Source organism: Mugil cephalus, chromosome 16 (genome assembly GCF_022458985.1).
Source record: "Mugil cephalus isolate CIBA_MC_2020 chromosome 16, CIBA_Mcephalus_1.1, whole genome shotgun sequence".
Classification (NCBI taxonomy): domain Eukaryota; kingdom Metazoa; phylum Chordata; class Actinopteri; order Mugiliformes; family Mugilidae; genus Mugil; species Mugil cephalus.
This window is the reverse complement of record NC_061785.1, coordinates 20,391,949-20,405,004: the sequence shown is the minus strand read 5'-3', so window position 1 is coordinate 20,405,004 and position 13,056 is coordinate 20,391,949. Positions and strand designations below refer to the sequence as shown.

Below are 13,056 nucleotides of genomic sequence, written 5' to 3'. Positions count from 1 at the left end.
ACGTTAAAAACAAACAGACTACAAACTGCAGAAACATTTTCTGCAGAAGTTCAATCTCGAAAAGTTTATTTAGCACCAGGAATGTTGCAGTCTATTTTTTCCATTTCATCTAGAGTTTAGCTTCATCTTTAGAGGTATATATGTGTTAAAAACTACCTGAATGAGTTCCAGAACAAAGTGTGTCTCTTTGCTGTAGAGTTCAGTGGACAGTCGCTCCAGGCTGCGCTTCAGCCTCTCCTGGTGGACCTTCATGAGCTTCTGGGCTTCAGCACTTAATTCCACTCCAATGCCAAACTCGCTTTTCCTGTCAGAACACATGACGAGACCAGAGAAGGGTGACAAATCTTGTATAAGCCACATGTGGCTTATACATAATCTGACAAAATCATGCCAGCGTGAATATAGACAGAGGGGTCGAACCTGATGTCTTCGATTAAGGCTTTTTGGAAATGGACTGTGGCTTCTGAGTGGCAGCTGGCAGCATCCTTTTCGTCACTATCAGACTTTTCGAGGAGTTCCTCAACCTGTCCTCCTTCAGCTTCACTGCTGATGTCTGATGTCTCTCCATTAGGAAATGAGGCCAACTCAAACAGCTCCTCGTCATCCTCTTTCTCCTCTGTCTCGACATCTTGCTCACCATTGACTAAAAGAAGATATTTTGTCATTTAATTTGTATTAACGTATTAAAGCTCCTATTCTTGTGGTAGAGTCCTACTTTTAATCACCTTGTTGGTGGCTCTGGTTGAGCTGGGAAGAAGCGAAGCTGTTGTCCATGAAGTTATCCTCTGGATACTCGTCTTCACTCATATTCAGAGCTGACAGACTGCTGCTCTCAGAATCTATCAAGTTTGACTGAAGTCATAAAAACAACAATTAATCAGTCAAGTTTTCCAGACAAAACAGAGGAAAGGATTTACTGTTACATGCTACAACACATTTATATATACTTTGCTCTTAGTAATTCTTTACACACGTATCTGTACTTCCACTGTGTTTAATACCTTACATTTCAAGTGTGTCAAGACCACACACGAATTTAAAACTTACAATTGGTTTTTAAAAGTGGCATGTTGTAGTAAGCTGTCATTCTGAGAAATAAACCCGATCAGTCTCATGGTTGATGGCTGTATTTTACTGAGACTGCTGTCTTTTTCCAAAAAAAATGCAATCAACACAGAGTTTAGCTTTGTTGCTGATATAAATCATTCAGTCTGACTCAGCACAGTTCTTTATCTTCTATTCTATATTCCTTGACCTGTATTCTGACCTTGGCCTTATACACAGGTGCTGTGTATGTGTTATATGTTGTCGATGGGTTCAGCTTTTTCCGGTAGTCTTTGATCCAGTCTGTGATGCCCAAGAGGATGCCCAGACGATGCAGGCAGCTCATGTGCTTGGGGTCAGATTGAGCCACAGTGATCAGGACCTCTTTAGACTTGGCCTGGCCCAAGACACGGGAGAATGGCTCCAAGAACACCTGCAAGTCATATTCATGAGAGAATGTACACAACATTTCTCATCAGAGTTGCAAGAGTAATGCACTGTACTCAATATTTTGCAAGTCTAGAATATAAACTGCTGCAAAAACCATGGAGCAAAAAGCAGGTACAAGTGTTTTAGCTCTGTGTCTAATGTAAAGAAAGAGCCTGAAATAACCAAAAAGCCAGAAAGCTGCAGCATCTCAGTCGGTGGTTGGCATGACAACTGGTTGATAAGAACCACCTCTTTAGATATTTAGGTGAGCAGATTAAATTCATAGGCTCAGGATGAATTTCTACCTCCCTTTAGGCTTCTGTATGGGGGCGGGGGGTGGGAAACTGACCTGCTGTGAGAGAGCCAGACCGGTTCTGTTGGGGATTCGTGTCAAACATGCCAGGAGGAACTCTGCCACTCTGCTGTAACATGACACATCGTCTTCAGCCTGGGACAAATCTGAAGAACAAACCTTATTTTAGTAACAATGACGCACTTATGCTACATGTTTAATGCACCATTGCATCTATTAACAAAAAAGAATCCGAGTGATCTATGAGCTTGTTCTGACATTAAGATCTAATCTGGGCAATCCAATCACAAGCGAGCAGCTTTAGCTTTGTGTTCAGGCTTGGTATTAACATGCATCTCTAGGTCCGATCTCAGTTTTGTGCTCTGTGTGCAAATAAACCCCAACATCATCTGGGGCACAGCAGAATAGTTGAACCGCAGTTGCCTCTAATGGATCTCTACCACTGCTCCAGAACCCAGAACAGCTCTGTTTTATGTGTGTGCGCCATGACTTCAGCACACGTTATTTATTGATCTCCACCCTGACGTTAGTTACACCTGCTCAAAAGTCAGATTATAACTCCAACCCTGAAAGATTCTATGCGCACCTTAATCTCCAGTAATAAATGTACGGTAATAAATATAGACAGCAGGATATGTGCAAAGAAAGGTCATATATCAACATGATGGCATCAATAATTAACACAGATATTTAAGGCTTTCATTGGCTAATTATTACTTAAAGTTATTTATGTTTTAGTTAATTAACAGCTACATGGACAGACAGTTTTAAAACTTCTCTCATTACTAATGAACAAACATCGCTTACAGCGATTGAACCTTTTTAACCTGAATGAATGAAGAAAGCAAAACTCAGCTGATGCAGGAGCACCACTGTTGCAGGTGTTCACACCTGTCTTTCACATGATTGGATTGTCCTGATCGTATCTTAATGCAAGGTCTGAACACGCCCTTAAATCTCCCACACTGATAGCGTTACTACCTTCTTGAGCCACAGCTTCAGCCAGAGAGCTCTGCATGTGATTGGCCAGGAGTGCTGTGGGAGTATTGACGATCCCATCAGCCACTACCATGGACACCAGGTGGCCAGCTGTGCCAACGGGGTCAAGAGCCTTGGCAGCCCTAGAGAAGTGCTTGTCTCCAGTGTCTGTGGTGATCCTAAGCAGCAAACCTGGTGTCACCTCCAACGCTGCCAGGCCTGTGTTACCTGTGTTGTAAGTAAATAATTCACAAATTAGTTGCACAAGTGCCCATTACTTGGTAAGTGTCAATGCAATGCTGCAACAAACAATCCCCTGTGACAAAAAAACAATTACCCATTGATAAGGTACCTATTGCAAACAAAGTCATCAAAGTTGTCATTATTATGAATCCATGGAGGGTTCGTATTTGTAAAACTTTTCCCCAGCTTAGAAAACCATTTTTTATGCATCTGATGTCACACCACATTTAAAATCTACCAGCTTTGTAGAGGATGGGGGAGAAAACCAGGAAAACCACCAATGAACAATTGAATTTGCAGCTGGAAAATGTTTTTTTTATGCACCAGGTGAAATTCTTATTATAATACCTATATGACCTCACCACTTCAAGGAACAATTGATCATTGTTTAGGTTTTACTAAAAGCTGAAACAGGTGTATATTACTGGGCTAAATTAAGAATACTATACAGCATTTAAAGGCTTTAACCATTCCAAAACAAAATTGTAAGTAAATTGAACTAAATAAATAAATAAAGCAACTAAAACTTAGTAACTTAAATTACTTTAATAGCGTGACAAACCAGACACTTCTCTGTGCCACAAGTTGCAGTTCTGGTTAGCTTGTTTTGCTTTGTGGTTGCTTGGTTGGGTTTACAGATTATGTTTAAACAAACAACTAGCAAATTTGCTGTGTAAGTATTTGCTCACTGTGTAGTTTTAGATGTAGTCAGGGTTTATGGCAAGATTAGCTCCCCTGTCCCTCCCTGCAGAACTTAGGAAAGTGTTGGTTGTATCTCATCTGCTACTTCGATGCTACTTTAGAACTGCAAACAGGGTTGTGTTTTAATAAAAGCAGTTGTGGCAACAATTTGCAATGAAATAAAATGGTGAATTGTATTTTTTTATATATCTACAGGCGACCACACACAAAGACAAAAACAAGCCTACCTGCATTTGTTTCAATGAAATATTTAAGGGAGCCATGAAGAGGTTTAAAGATCAGCTCCCACTGGCTCCAGTCGCTTAAATCCTCCAGCAAAGGGCAGGAGAGCAAGCAAGCCAGCGCCTCGGCCTTGGACATGTCACCGAGACGTCCCACAGACTCTGATCCACTTTCAGCACTGCTGGGACAGATGTGAGAGAGAGAAGGACAAGGTCAGATAGAACAGGGATTAGAGAAGTATGTTTCATTCTTGTTCACCCCATATGAATTAAGCTGTGGCTGTTTAATTACTTGCATTGCAAAATATAATATGTTCTTTCAGAGAAAAAATTCAAGGCATCCTTCCGACAGCTTCTGACAAAGATGCAAGTACAGTGTCATTAGAAACCTCTGTAGGACCTAATCAAAATTTGGAATCGTTCTCTCCAATCGTTCTCTCCACCTTTCTGAACTCACTTCAATAATTACAGCATCTAAAGGCTGATGGCTCCATTTTGATGCCTAATACAGAAAATCTCCACATATTTGAGCAGTTGAAATATTTTCCCACTGTCATTGATGAAATATAGTTTTGGAAAGTGGCCAGCACAGCATTAAAAGGTAAAAAATTTTTTAAAAAATCTGCGTTAATTTATGTCAAGAGCCTCATCCCAGAAGAAATTTATTGGCCACTCAGTATTGATAAGATTTCAACAACCTTTATCCAACTTTTCTCTCATACTGGGCTTCATTTATTGGATAGTCAGGGAGTATTGTTAGAGAACAATCATCTGGCTGATTTTGACATGTTGCTTATGAAGCACATCATTTCCAGCTACTCTGCCATGTATCTACTTTGTTCCAGCCCACAAAGCTCATGGGTGATAGTAACACAGTGGCACAAAAAAAAAAGATTATTCTATTAGCGGTGGAACCTGAATAAATTAAAAGTTGTTCAAAATTGTTTTTGGAGCTTGACTTGAACTGTGGAGCTCCGACTTTGTCTGCAAATCTCTCAGCTCTATGGAAGTGCACGACTGAATCGTTTATGTGATGTCTGTCTGCTAGTGCTTCTAACCTTGACTCATTGTGTTTGGCAAACACAGCTGACTCATAGTAGACCATGCTCAGTCCTCCTCCACCCAGGCCTCTTTGGCGTTGGACCAGTCCAGCTAGCATGTGCAGGGTGCCGTGGCCTAATTCACGACTGTTCTTCACTTTGTAGTGAGACCTGATTGCCGATTCAATGTGAGAGAGCTGGAGAAAGAAGAACACTGGATGTTAACAATGTTGCTTTTTGGTTGAAGAACATGTCCACGATTGTTAATATACTGCATAAAAGAGGAGTGTTGTTTTACTTTCTGTGTTTGCATGTATAACTAACTTACTTCATCTGGATTGACAGAGGTTATGTCACCACACTGTTTGATGAACTCAAACACATCCTGTTTGTTGGGTCTGAAACCGCTGCCATCATGTCCCATGTTGTTACTGCTTAAAATGAGAGTGGACCCCAGTGTATCCAGCAGCAACTACACACAACCACAGAGAGATAGGACAGACATTTTTATTTTACACCCATACACAAACTCAACATAGTAAGATACAAAATCCCCAAACTGTATAGATACCTGAATGTGTTTCACCAGGAACTCCAGGAAGTTACCTTGCCCTAAAGACAGGAAATCTTTCGCATGGAAGTGTTTGGTCAACTTCTTCTCCAGAGATGCAAGTTGGGCCAAAGTGACGGCTGAGTTCAGAGCACCAAGGTTGTCTTTCACATACTGTTTCACTGAGGCTGAGAGATAGAGCAGAAAAGTCTGTTAAACACACACAAACTATATGTTGTTTAGTGGACATTGTCAGACCAGCAAATATGTGTGGGAGAAAGACGGCATTAGAACCTTCGCTGGGGATGGGTGTGGTGGTTATGTCCTCAGTTTTAGTTCGTTCTGAGCTCTTGGATGCCTTGTCTTTGGGGACCAGGTCCTGTGGAACAGCCAGTGAGCCTCCACAGATGGCTAGTTGAAACAGAGCCCTTGCCAGTCGGTCATTTGACACCTGCAGCAGGAAGCTCTGGATGTGCTGGGTTGGAAAGTAAAACTCTGCGTCAGAGACACAGTGATAATTTACATGGCAATGACATTATGTGAAATAAATCCTCCGTGCTTCGTTTCTCTGTCACATCCATACTAAACACAGGCCTCAATCTAACAAATTTGCAAGCTAATAAAGTGTATTAATTCACATTAAATAATGATAAAGCACCAGTGCTTCAACTGCCACTATGACATGGTGTGTGGAATATAAACTAAAACATTTTCCTGTTCTTCTGATAGAAACCTGAAACTTCTTGCGTCTTTTGATCCATTTGAACTCACCAGTTTCCAGCAAAGTTCGTCTTTTTTTTTTTATTTCAGTTATTTCTTTTAACTTCAATTTTTAACAGCATTTCATAAGCAAACATGTGGAGAGAACATGAGGTCTTGCTTGATAAGTTTCCATTTTCCATTTTAAGTTTCCAATAGTGGTCTCATTTCCTCCAGTAAGTATCCTTTACTTAAAGATGTAGGAGGAAGCTTGTCTGTCATCTTGCACATGTAATTCCTGTATAAAAGTCCAACTATACAAAAACCTTAAAGAGTAATTCCGAGACAGGGAAGAAGAGAGAAACTTTGACTCTGTTCCGGGGCTTTTTTCTAAGTATGGGGAAAAAAACCTAGCTGTAATTAAGCAGCTTATGTGTACAATGATACAATATATTTTAGAATTTAGGGTTCTTCCAACTCTCCATCTCAGGTCAAAGTTGCAAATAGATATTATGTTCTGAATGTTTCAGAATGAACCAGTTTAATCACAATGATACAATAAAACTACAGATAAATACAATAAATTCTTCAGGTTAAGATAATTTGATAACAAGTAGGCGACTGACTGGATGAGTATGGCCCTATATTTTCTTGAGCGTTCATTAAGGATTAGGAGATAATGAAGGGTGACATTTTTAATGAGTTCAAAACTGGAGAGCAGGCCTGAAACTCCTTGTTATCCCCCTGACAGCTCATGTTGGAAGGCTTAGTGGAATTAACACCCCACAGTTTATAGTGGAGAATTAAGGTCACAGGATCAGGCTATCATAATCATAAGCTCCCAAAAAAGGGACCCACACTGTCACAGAGCAAGTGGCGAAGAAGTCAAGAAGTATGAGATTCATTATTAGAATATATTTGTCAATGCCTTGCACCTACCTTGATCATCCTGGGGTTGAACACCCCCTCTGCGTTTTCGAAGACTGTCAAAACAACCTCGGCCGCTGGCAGGGAGGCGTACTTTTTCCTGAGATCCAGACTGCCCGCTGAGGAGAAGGAACCCGCACCTTGCAACGTCTCAAAAACATTCTTTTTGATCTTTCTCAGCCGCTCTTGGATATCTTCTTCCAGCTCTCTCTGGATGGCCTCCCTGGCATTCTCCAAGACGGCGTGCTCATTACGGCTCACCTTCATTAGTGTCTGGAGCAGACAGATGAGTTACACTTTTAAACTTGTGCAAAATAAAAACAAGCAGGTTAATTTCATCCAAAATACAGCCGCACCACGTTTACCAAATGAGGTTACAACACCAATCACTGTGGATTTTGGCAGATTCTCAGTTACTTGTACACTACCAGTTAAAAGTGTCTTTTAATTAAGTGGTTACATGATGAATGTTAATTCTAACTGGCCTATTATTCTCATTATTAGTGGAATACTAGTGTCCATGTTAACTAATGTTGATTTGACGTGGTAATGTTTTTTTCTTTACTGTTCTTAGTAAGAGTTTAATTGAAAAATAAAAGGAAAAGGAATTGTGCATTCCTCACTCTTGTATTGAATATTTCCATTGTGTTAATACGAGTAGTGCGGCTGCAGGGACTTACTCTATCAGAACACACATAGATCAAAAAGTATGTGCACATTTAGAAAACAATCCACCCCCTTGCTGATAAAATCTTGAGTCAACCATCTTGGAATGTTGCAGAATGTCATGTCTCTTACCGATATGGGCAGCCCAACGCTATGTATCCTGATACCCAACTCGTAGGGAGATTCACAGTTGTACTGGTCAGCCAGATACTTCATAAACTCCGCTAGGTCTACTTTTATCTTGCTTTGCTTCCTCCTAAAATTCCGAAGTTGCTAAAACAAGGAAACAAAGTGGACACATTTAGAGACACTTTAAAGTTAAATCGACAGGAAATTCAATCATGAATTAGGTAAATAGGTGGTAAAAACAATAGTAATGGTGCATTCTGTTTCTGTTTTTTTTGCAGATAGATTTGGTTTGTGAGTCCTACTTTTAAGATGTCTACGGTCTCAATCTGGTGGATGTCATCATCCTTAGTGTTGCTGTCAATCTTGAACATGCGGTGGATGAGAGGGAGTTTGCAGAGAGGCCCCAGGTTGAGCTCTTCATAGCGCTTCTTGTCCTTCAGACCAGCCAGTGACTGACCCAGCTCATACAGGGTACAGATGGATTTCACTGCCTCAGTAGACTAACGAAAAAAGACAATACGTTCTCAATGTAACAACCTAAACATGAAGATTAAAGAATAATAAAATCATTTTTAAAAAAGTAACATCAAATACAAACAGACAAACCTCTATGAACATGTTGACTTCTCTCAAGATGTACTGAAGGTCTTTAAGAGCTGGAATTTTCCAGTAATTTATCTTTGCTGGGTCCAAAGATGGAATCAGAATGCACACCCGGGATATCACCTGGATACAGGCATGGAAAGTAGTGAGAGCATGTGGACAAATGGTTTTGGATAAATACTATGGAACAGAATTTTTTATAAATGATGGTTTCAACAGTACTGCAAATGGTTTCATGCTTTTCCACTGCCTGACAGTTGACAATAATGCACCAAGAAACATGCAATGCAACAGCAAAGACAAGAGAAGAGAACACAGATAGTCAACAAACTGACTCAAACTGACTATTCAAAAAAATCAGCTTTGTTTTGATGAAGGCGACCCATGCTGAAGGCAATGCAGAGCATGTCATAACCACAAACTCACTGTGGTTCCACTCAAAGGCAACAATTTTGACAAGTCGAAACACTTAACATTACATAGATCATAGATCCATTTAATGAAGGCTGCATTCCTCTAAGGGGAGGTTGCTGGATGTATAGTGGTTCACTCTCAGGATTTGTGGTTATCAAACTGGGCCATCAGCAAATATCTGTTTCTTAGCTTGGTGCATTTCTTGTCATCACTTTAAAAGTTGCCAAGCACAACCATCAGAAGCCCCGCTGCACCCTGCCAATTAGGGTTAATTGTGTGTGAGTGGTTAGGGTTATTGCACATAAACACAACAAGATAATGTAGTAATGCAATTTCAGAATTATTTATAGGCCGTTTTTGAAGCTTAGAACAGAACAAGATTAAACATTTCTCTATGTTTACAGTTGAGCTTAACGCCAAATAAAAGTAAAATAGCTTCCCAGCTCTGAAATACCAAGTTTTACGAAGAAATTTCAAACACACACACAAAACAAATACAATGTCTCTCGTTCCTCCTCACCTTTTCTTTAGTGACCAGCTCTCCATCAGCAGAAATTTCTCGTATCACACTCTCAACAAGACTGTTGACGGTGTCCTGATCCACGGCCCTATGCCTCCGCTTTCCTTGGAGCTCGTCCTCATCTCTCTCCATTGCCTCCACAGCCCGCATATTACCTCCGTGGATCTCTCTCAGCTGGGCGTGATAAGCCTCTCTGAAGACAGGGGCGTTAGCTTCTCTCTGGTTGGAATCCCTCAATTTGCTCTTTTGCTCTTTGGTCAAGCTTGCATGCGCCCCCAGTTCAGGAAAGTTAGAGCCAGAGAGAAAGCTGGGCCCAGGGACCGGCTCCTGCTCTTTTTCAGGCTCTCTTGTAAGATTCTGTGTTGCTGTGGGATGATATGACAAAACACATTTTTATATGTATAGATCTACTAGTTTTGGACTTTATGCATCAAACTGAACGTTATTATGTTTGGCGACCTGGTGCTGTCTTGACGTCTGCTGTTGGTTCAGAGTCAGCTGGCATCTTCTTAGCTTGCCAGTTGTCATACAAAGACATGTACTGTGTCAGAGGAAGCTGTTTACCATAACGCTGAAAGTAGCAGGTTTGAAGCTGGTCCATTGATGGATTAGTGAGCTGGTTCATCTTCATGACCTGCAACACATCAATAATCTTTTACTATCTTATTTTATTTTTTTGAAGGTTATCATTAAACAAATTATATTATTATATTATTACAATTATCATGATTAATATTTTTTAGGATTAACTAAATGTGTAGTAATCCTAAACTGAACGCATCCCCCAACAAATGTAATATTTCCTCCGGTATTACCATTACCGTTTGCTAAAAACTACAGAACCCAACTGCTTTTATTAAATGAAATTATATAACAGTGACATACGTTTCTATTTTTGTCTATTGGCACCAACAACGTAAGGACATAGGACCACAGATTGTAATGCCATTGTAAAGTGCTAGTTTGATTTTAAATTATACTAAGAAGCACTTATGTATCACAGTAATTAGCTTTATATATGGATTTTAGACACACATCGATAGCCAGTGTCTATACAACTAACCTCTAAAACTCTCAGGTACAGCTGCTCTTGAGTCAATTCCTCGGCTAGCTGAGGCGCAGCAAAGACTGGGTTAACCGCAAGATAAGGACTGGAGAATAAAGAGGCAGTGGGAAACAAAGAGGAGCCTACAAGGTTCATTCTTGCTTGAGTGTCAGGCACGACGTGAGGGGTGACGTCTCGTGGTGTCACATTCACAAAAGGAGCAGGGCTGCTGGTGCGGGATCCTGGTGTCTGCGGTGTTGCCGGCCTGCTGTTCTCTTTGACGTTTGATAATGTCTCAGTTCGAGGCAGATTTTTAGGTTGGTGAATCTTATGGAAAACCATGTCTCCTTCCACAACCAGGTCTTTGTCCAAAGATTCTACCAGACAGGAAATTGTTTTAAAACCCAAAGATGCCAGTGTTAGGTTGTAGTGGTACTTCTGGCTGTAGGCAGTAGATACCATCTTCAGAGGAACACCATCTGGATGGTCCTTCATCATGGCTACAATATTATTCAGAACAGTCTTGGTGTTTTGTTTGGCCTTTGGAGCTTTTGCTGATGCCCCATTTCCAGCAGCAGCAGCAGCTGCAGCCTTACTTTTAGTGCGATCACCCCTGTGAAACACTTGTGCCCCCTCCACAACCAGATCCTTTTTCAGAAACTCTACCAGGCTGGCTGTGGAGTCAAAGCCCAGAGAGGATAAGATCAAGTTCTTATGGTATGTCTGGCTGTAAAATACAGCTAGCTTTTGGAGCGGTATCCCATCTGGGTGCTGCTTCACCAAGGCCACTACATTTTCCAGAACTTCCTCCATCGTGAGTAACACTATCAAGGGAAGAAGAGAGGACCGTTATTAAAAAACAAACAGATCTGGTAATAGCACTTGAAAGCTGGTATAGAAAACATTTCTTTGTATTGACAATTGAGCAAATGGAAAGGGTCATTTATCACCCGGGAGTTACAGCATCAGTTATCCACATGTTGTTTAAGTTATGTTGCTTCCTGAAGAATCTGATACATCCATTGAAGAAATGTATTATTTAGGTGCTTACATGGTTAAGCGGGAGCCCATAAACCTTTTGAGACTGTACAGTAAACTTTTCTGACATTTCCTCCTGTCTACTAATGACAGTAAAATTGTAATGATAGAAAGCAAAATCCACAGCACCACCTAGGACTCTATTGCTCTTTTGAACTTTTAGGAAAGAAGTTAGCAGATCTACATTAAGTTTTAGCATCACACTGGAAAACGTGATTAAATTCTATCGGTGGCATTGCTTAGATGTTGTAATAGTGCTTGTGTTGTGCCTCAACTGACAAACAGCCAGCACAGAAGGCCCAAAAAAACTTTTCAGGAGAACCATTGTTTCAATTGCATTGTGTGCGTGTTTGTACTCCAGTCCCATGAGTAACCATAATCCCAAGTCAGTTCAATTCAAAATCGAATGCATGAAAACAACATACAGAAAACCTTTTCTAATGTTAGTAGAAATGGAGAAATGATTAAATGTTGATTTGGTTTCTCCCTTAATGCTGCATATTGCCACAAGATGTCGCCTGTTTTCGTTTTGTGAGGTACCAGAGGTGAGAGTTCACTCTGTGCTGCCACTACAGACTTTGTGCTCTATGTGTAACATTTCTTCTCCGTAGTGAGTGGCATCGCTTGTACTGTCTATGAACTATGGCTCATGTATGACAGTAGATATAGCATCGCAGAAACCAGATCGTCTATGCTGTGTGTTCAGATCAAAAGGTAATAAACAATCAAGTTGTAAACCTCTTTCTGATATCTATCGACTCGCTGACGAGCTCTGCCCCAGAGCCAATGCTAATAAACCTTCTACACGCCTTCTTTACAGCTTCTTGTGCTGGCCCAAAGTTCTCAAAAAAAGATTTTAAAAATGAACATGTCAAAAACTATATTATTGAAAAACATACTTAACCATGCCTCTCTTGGCTATAAATGTATGTAAATATTTCACCACAATTACCCACACAGAAGTACTTAACTGACAAAATCTCAGAATCTGTTGTGGTTTCATGCTCAGCTCTTGCCATTATACAGTACTTGCCAGTACGGGCAAATAATAACACTATACACAATATTGCATTGTGAGACTATCATGACCAAATCTTTTACCTTCACCTGGTTAAACTGAGCACATTAAAGTGGATTATTATATTTTCTTTTGAAATAGGCACACCCAATAATAACACTAGTTTAGCAGTGTTTGTTTACGACTTCACATGCAAAACTATTGGTACGACAGATGGTGCCACACGACATCCTGAACACTACGCCAGCTCGTCAAACACACAGCATGTATAAAGGCAAACGACAGTCAAAGGTATAAAGTTGCATGAAATGCAGTTATCTTACCTATCGTTTCAAATAACAAGATGCACAGTTAATCTCCATCAGAGGACTGAACCGGCAATCTTCCTGCTTTAGCTTTTATATCCCCCTCCCTCTTCCTCCCTCCCTTCCTCTGGGTTTCATTCTGAACAGAGGCAGAAACGAAAGTGAAAGTAAC

The 13,056-nt window shown here is 40.5% G+C and overlaps 1 protein-coding gene across 3 annotated transcripts in view; it reads right to left on the bottom strand.

Annotated features, from left to right (window-relative positions):
* The window catches only part of wu:fj29h11 (protein NO VEIN), a 34,591-nt gene extending 21,593 nt beyond the window's left edge, over positions 1 to 12,998 (bottom strand). The window contains exons 1-19 of one of the 3 annotated variants that reach the window (XM_047609625.1): positions 12,903 to 12,998; positions 10,542 to 11,347; positions 9,938 to 10,112; positions 9,479 to 9,843; positions 8,548 to 8,667; positions 8,244 to 8,441; positions 7,945 to 8,085; positions 7,159 to 7,419; positions 5,815 to 5,995; positions 5,542 to 5,708; positions 5,299 to 5,442; positions 4,989 to 5,167; positions 3,937 to 4,112; positions 2,768 to 2,992; positions 1,823 to 1,932; positions 1,268 to 1,477; positions 726 to 852; positions 421 to 643; positions 157 to 304 (exon numbers count right to left, since the gene is read on the bottom strand). In XM_047609625.1, the coding sequence (XP_047465581.1) occupies positions 157 to 304; positions 421 to 643; positions 726 to 852; positions 1,268 to 1,477; positions 1,823 to 1,932; positions 2,768 to 2,992; positions 3,937 to 4,112; positions 4,989 to 5,167; positions 5,299 to 5,442; positions 5,542 to 5,708; positions 5,815 to 5,995; positions 7,159 to 7,419; positions 7,945 to 8,085; positions 8,244 to 8,441; positions 8,548 to 8,667; positions 9,479 to 9,843; positions 9,938 to 10,112; positions 10,542 to 11,336 (3,945 nt within the window). In that variant the 5' untranslated portion in view covers positions 11,337 to 11,347; positions 12,903 to 12,998. The remainder of the gene's footprint in view (positions 1 to 156; positions 305 to 420; positions 644 to 725; positions 853 to 1,267; positions 1,478 to 1,822; positions 1,933 to 2,767; positions 2,993 to 3,936; positions 4,113 to 4,988; positions 5,168 to 5,298; positions 5,443 to 5,541; positions 5,709 to 5,814; positions 5,996 to 7,158; positions 7,420 to 7,944; positions 8,086 to 8,243; positions 8,442 to 8,547; positions 8,668 to 9,478; positions 9,844 to 9,937; positions 10,113 to 10,541; positions 11,348 to 12,902) is intronic. The other 2 variants (XM_047609626.1, XM_047609628.1) reach the window with 2 other exon arrangements.
* Positions 12,999 to 13,056: the final 58 nt, after the last annotated feature.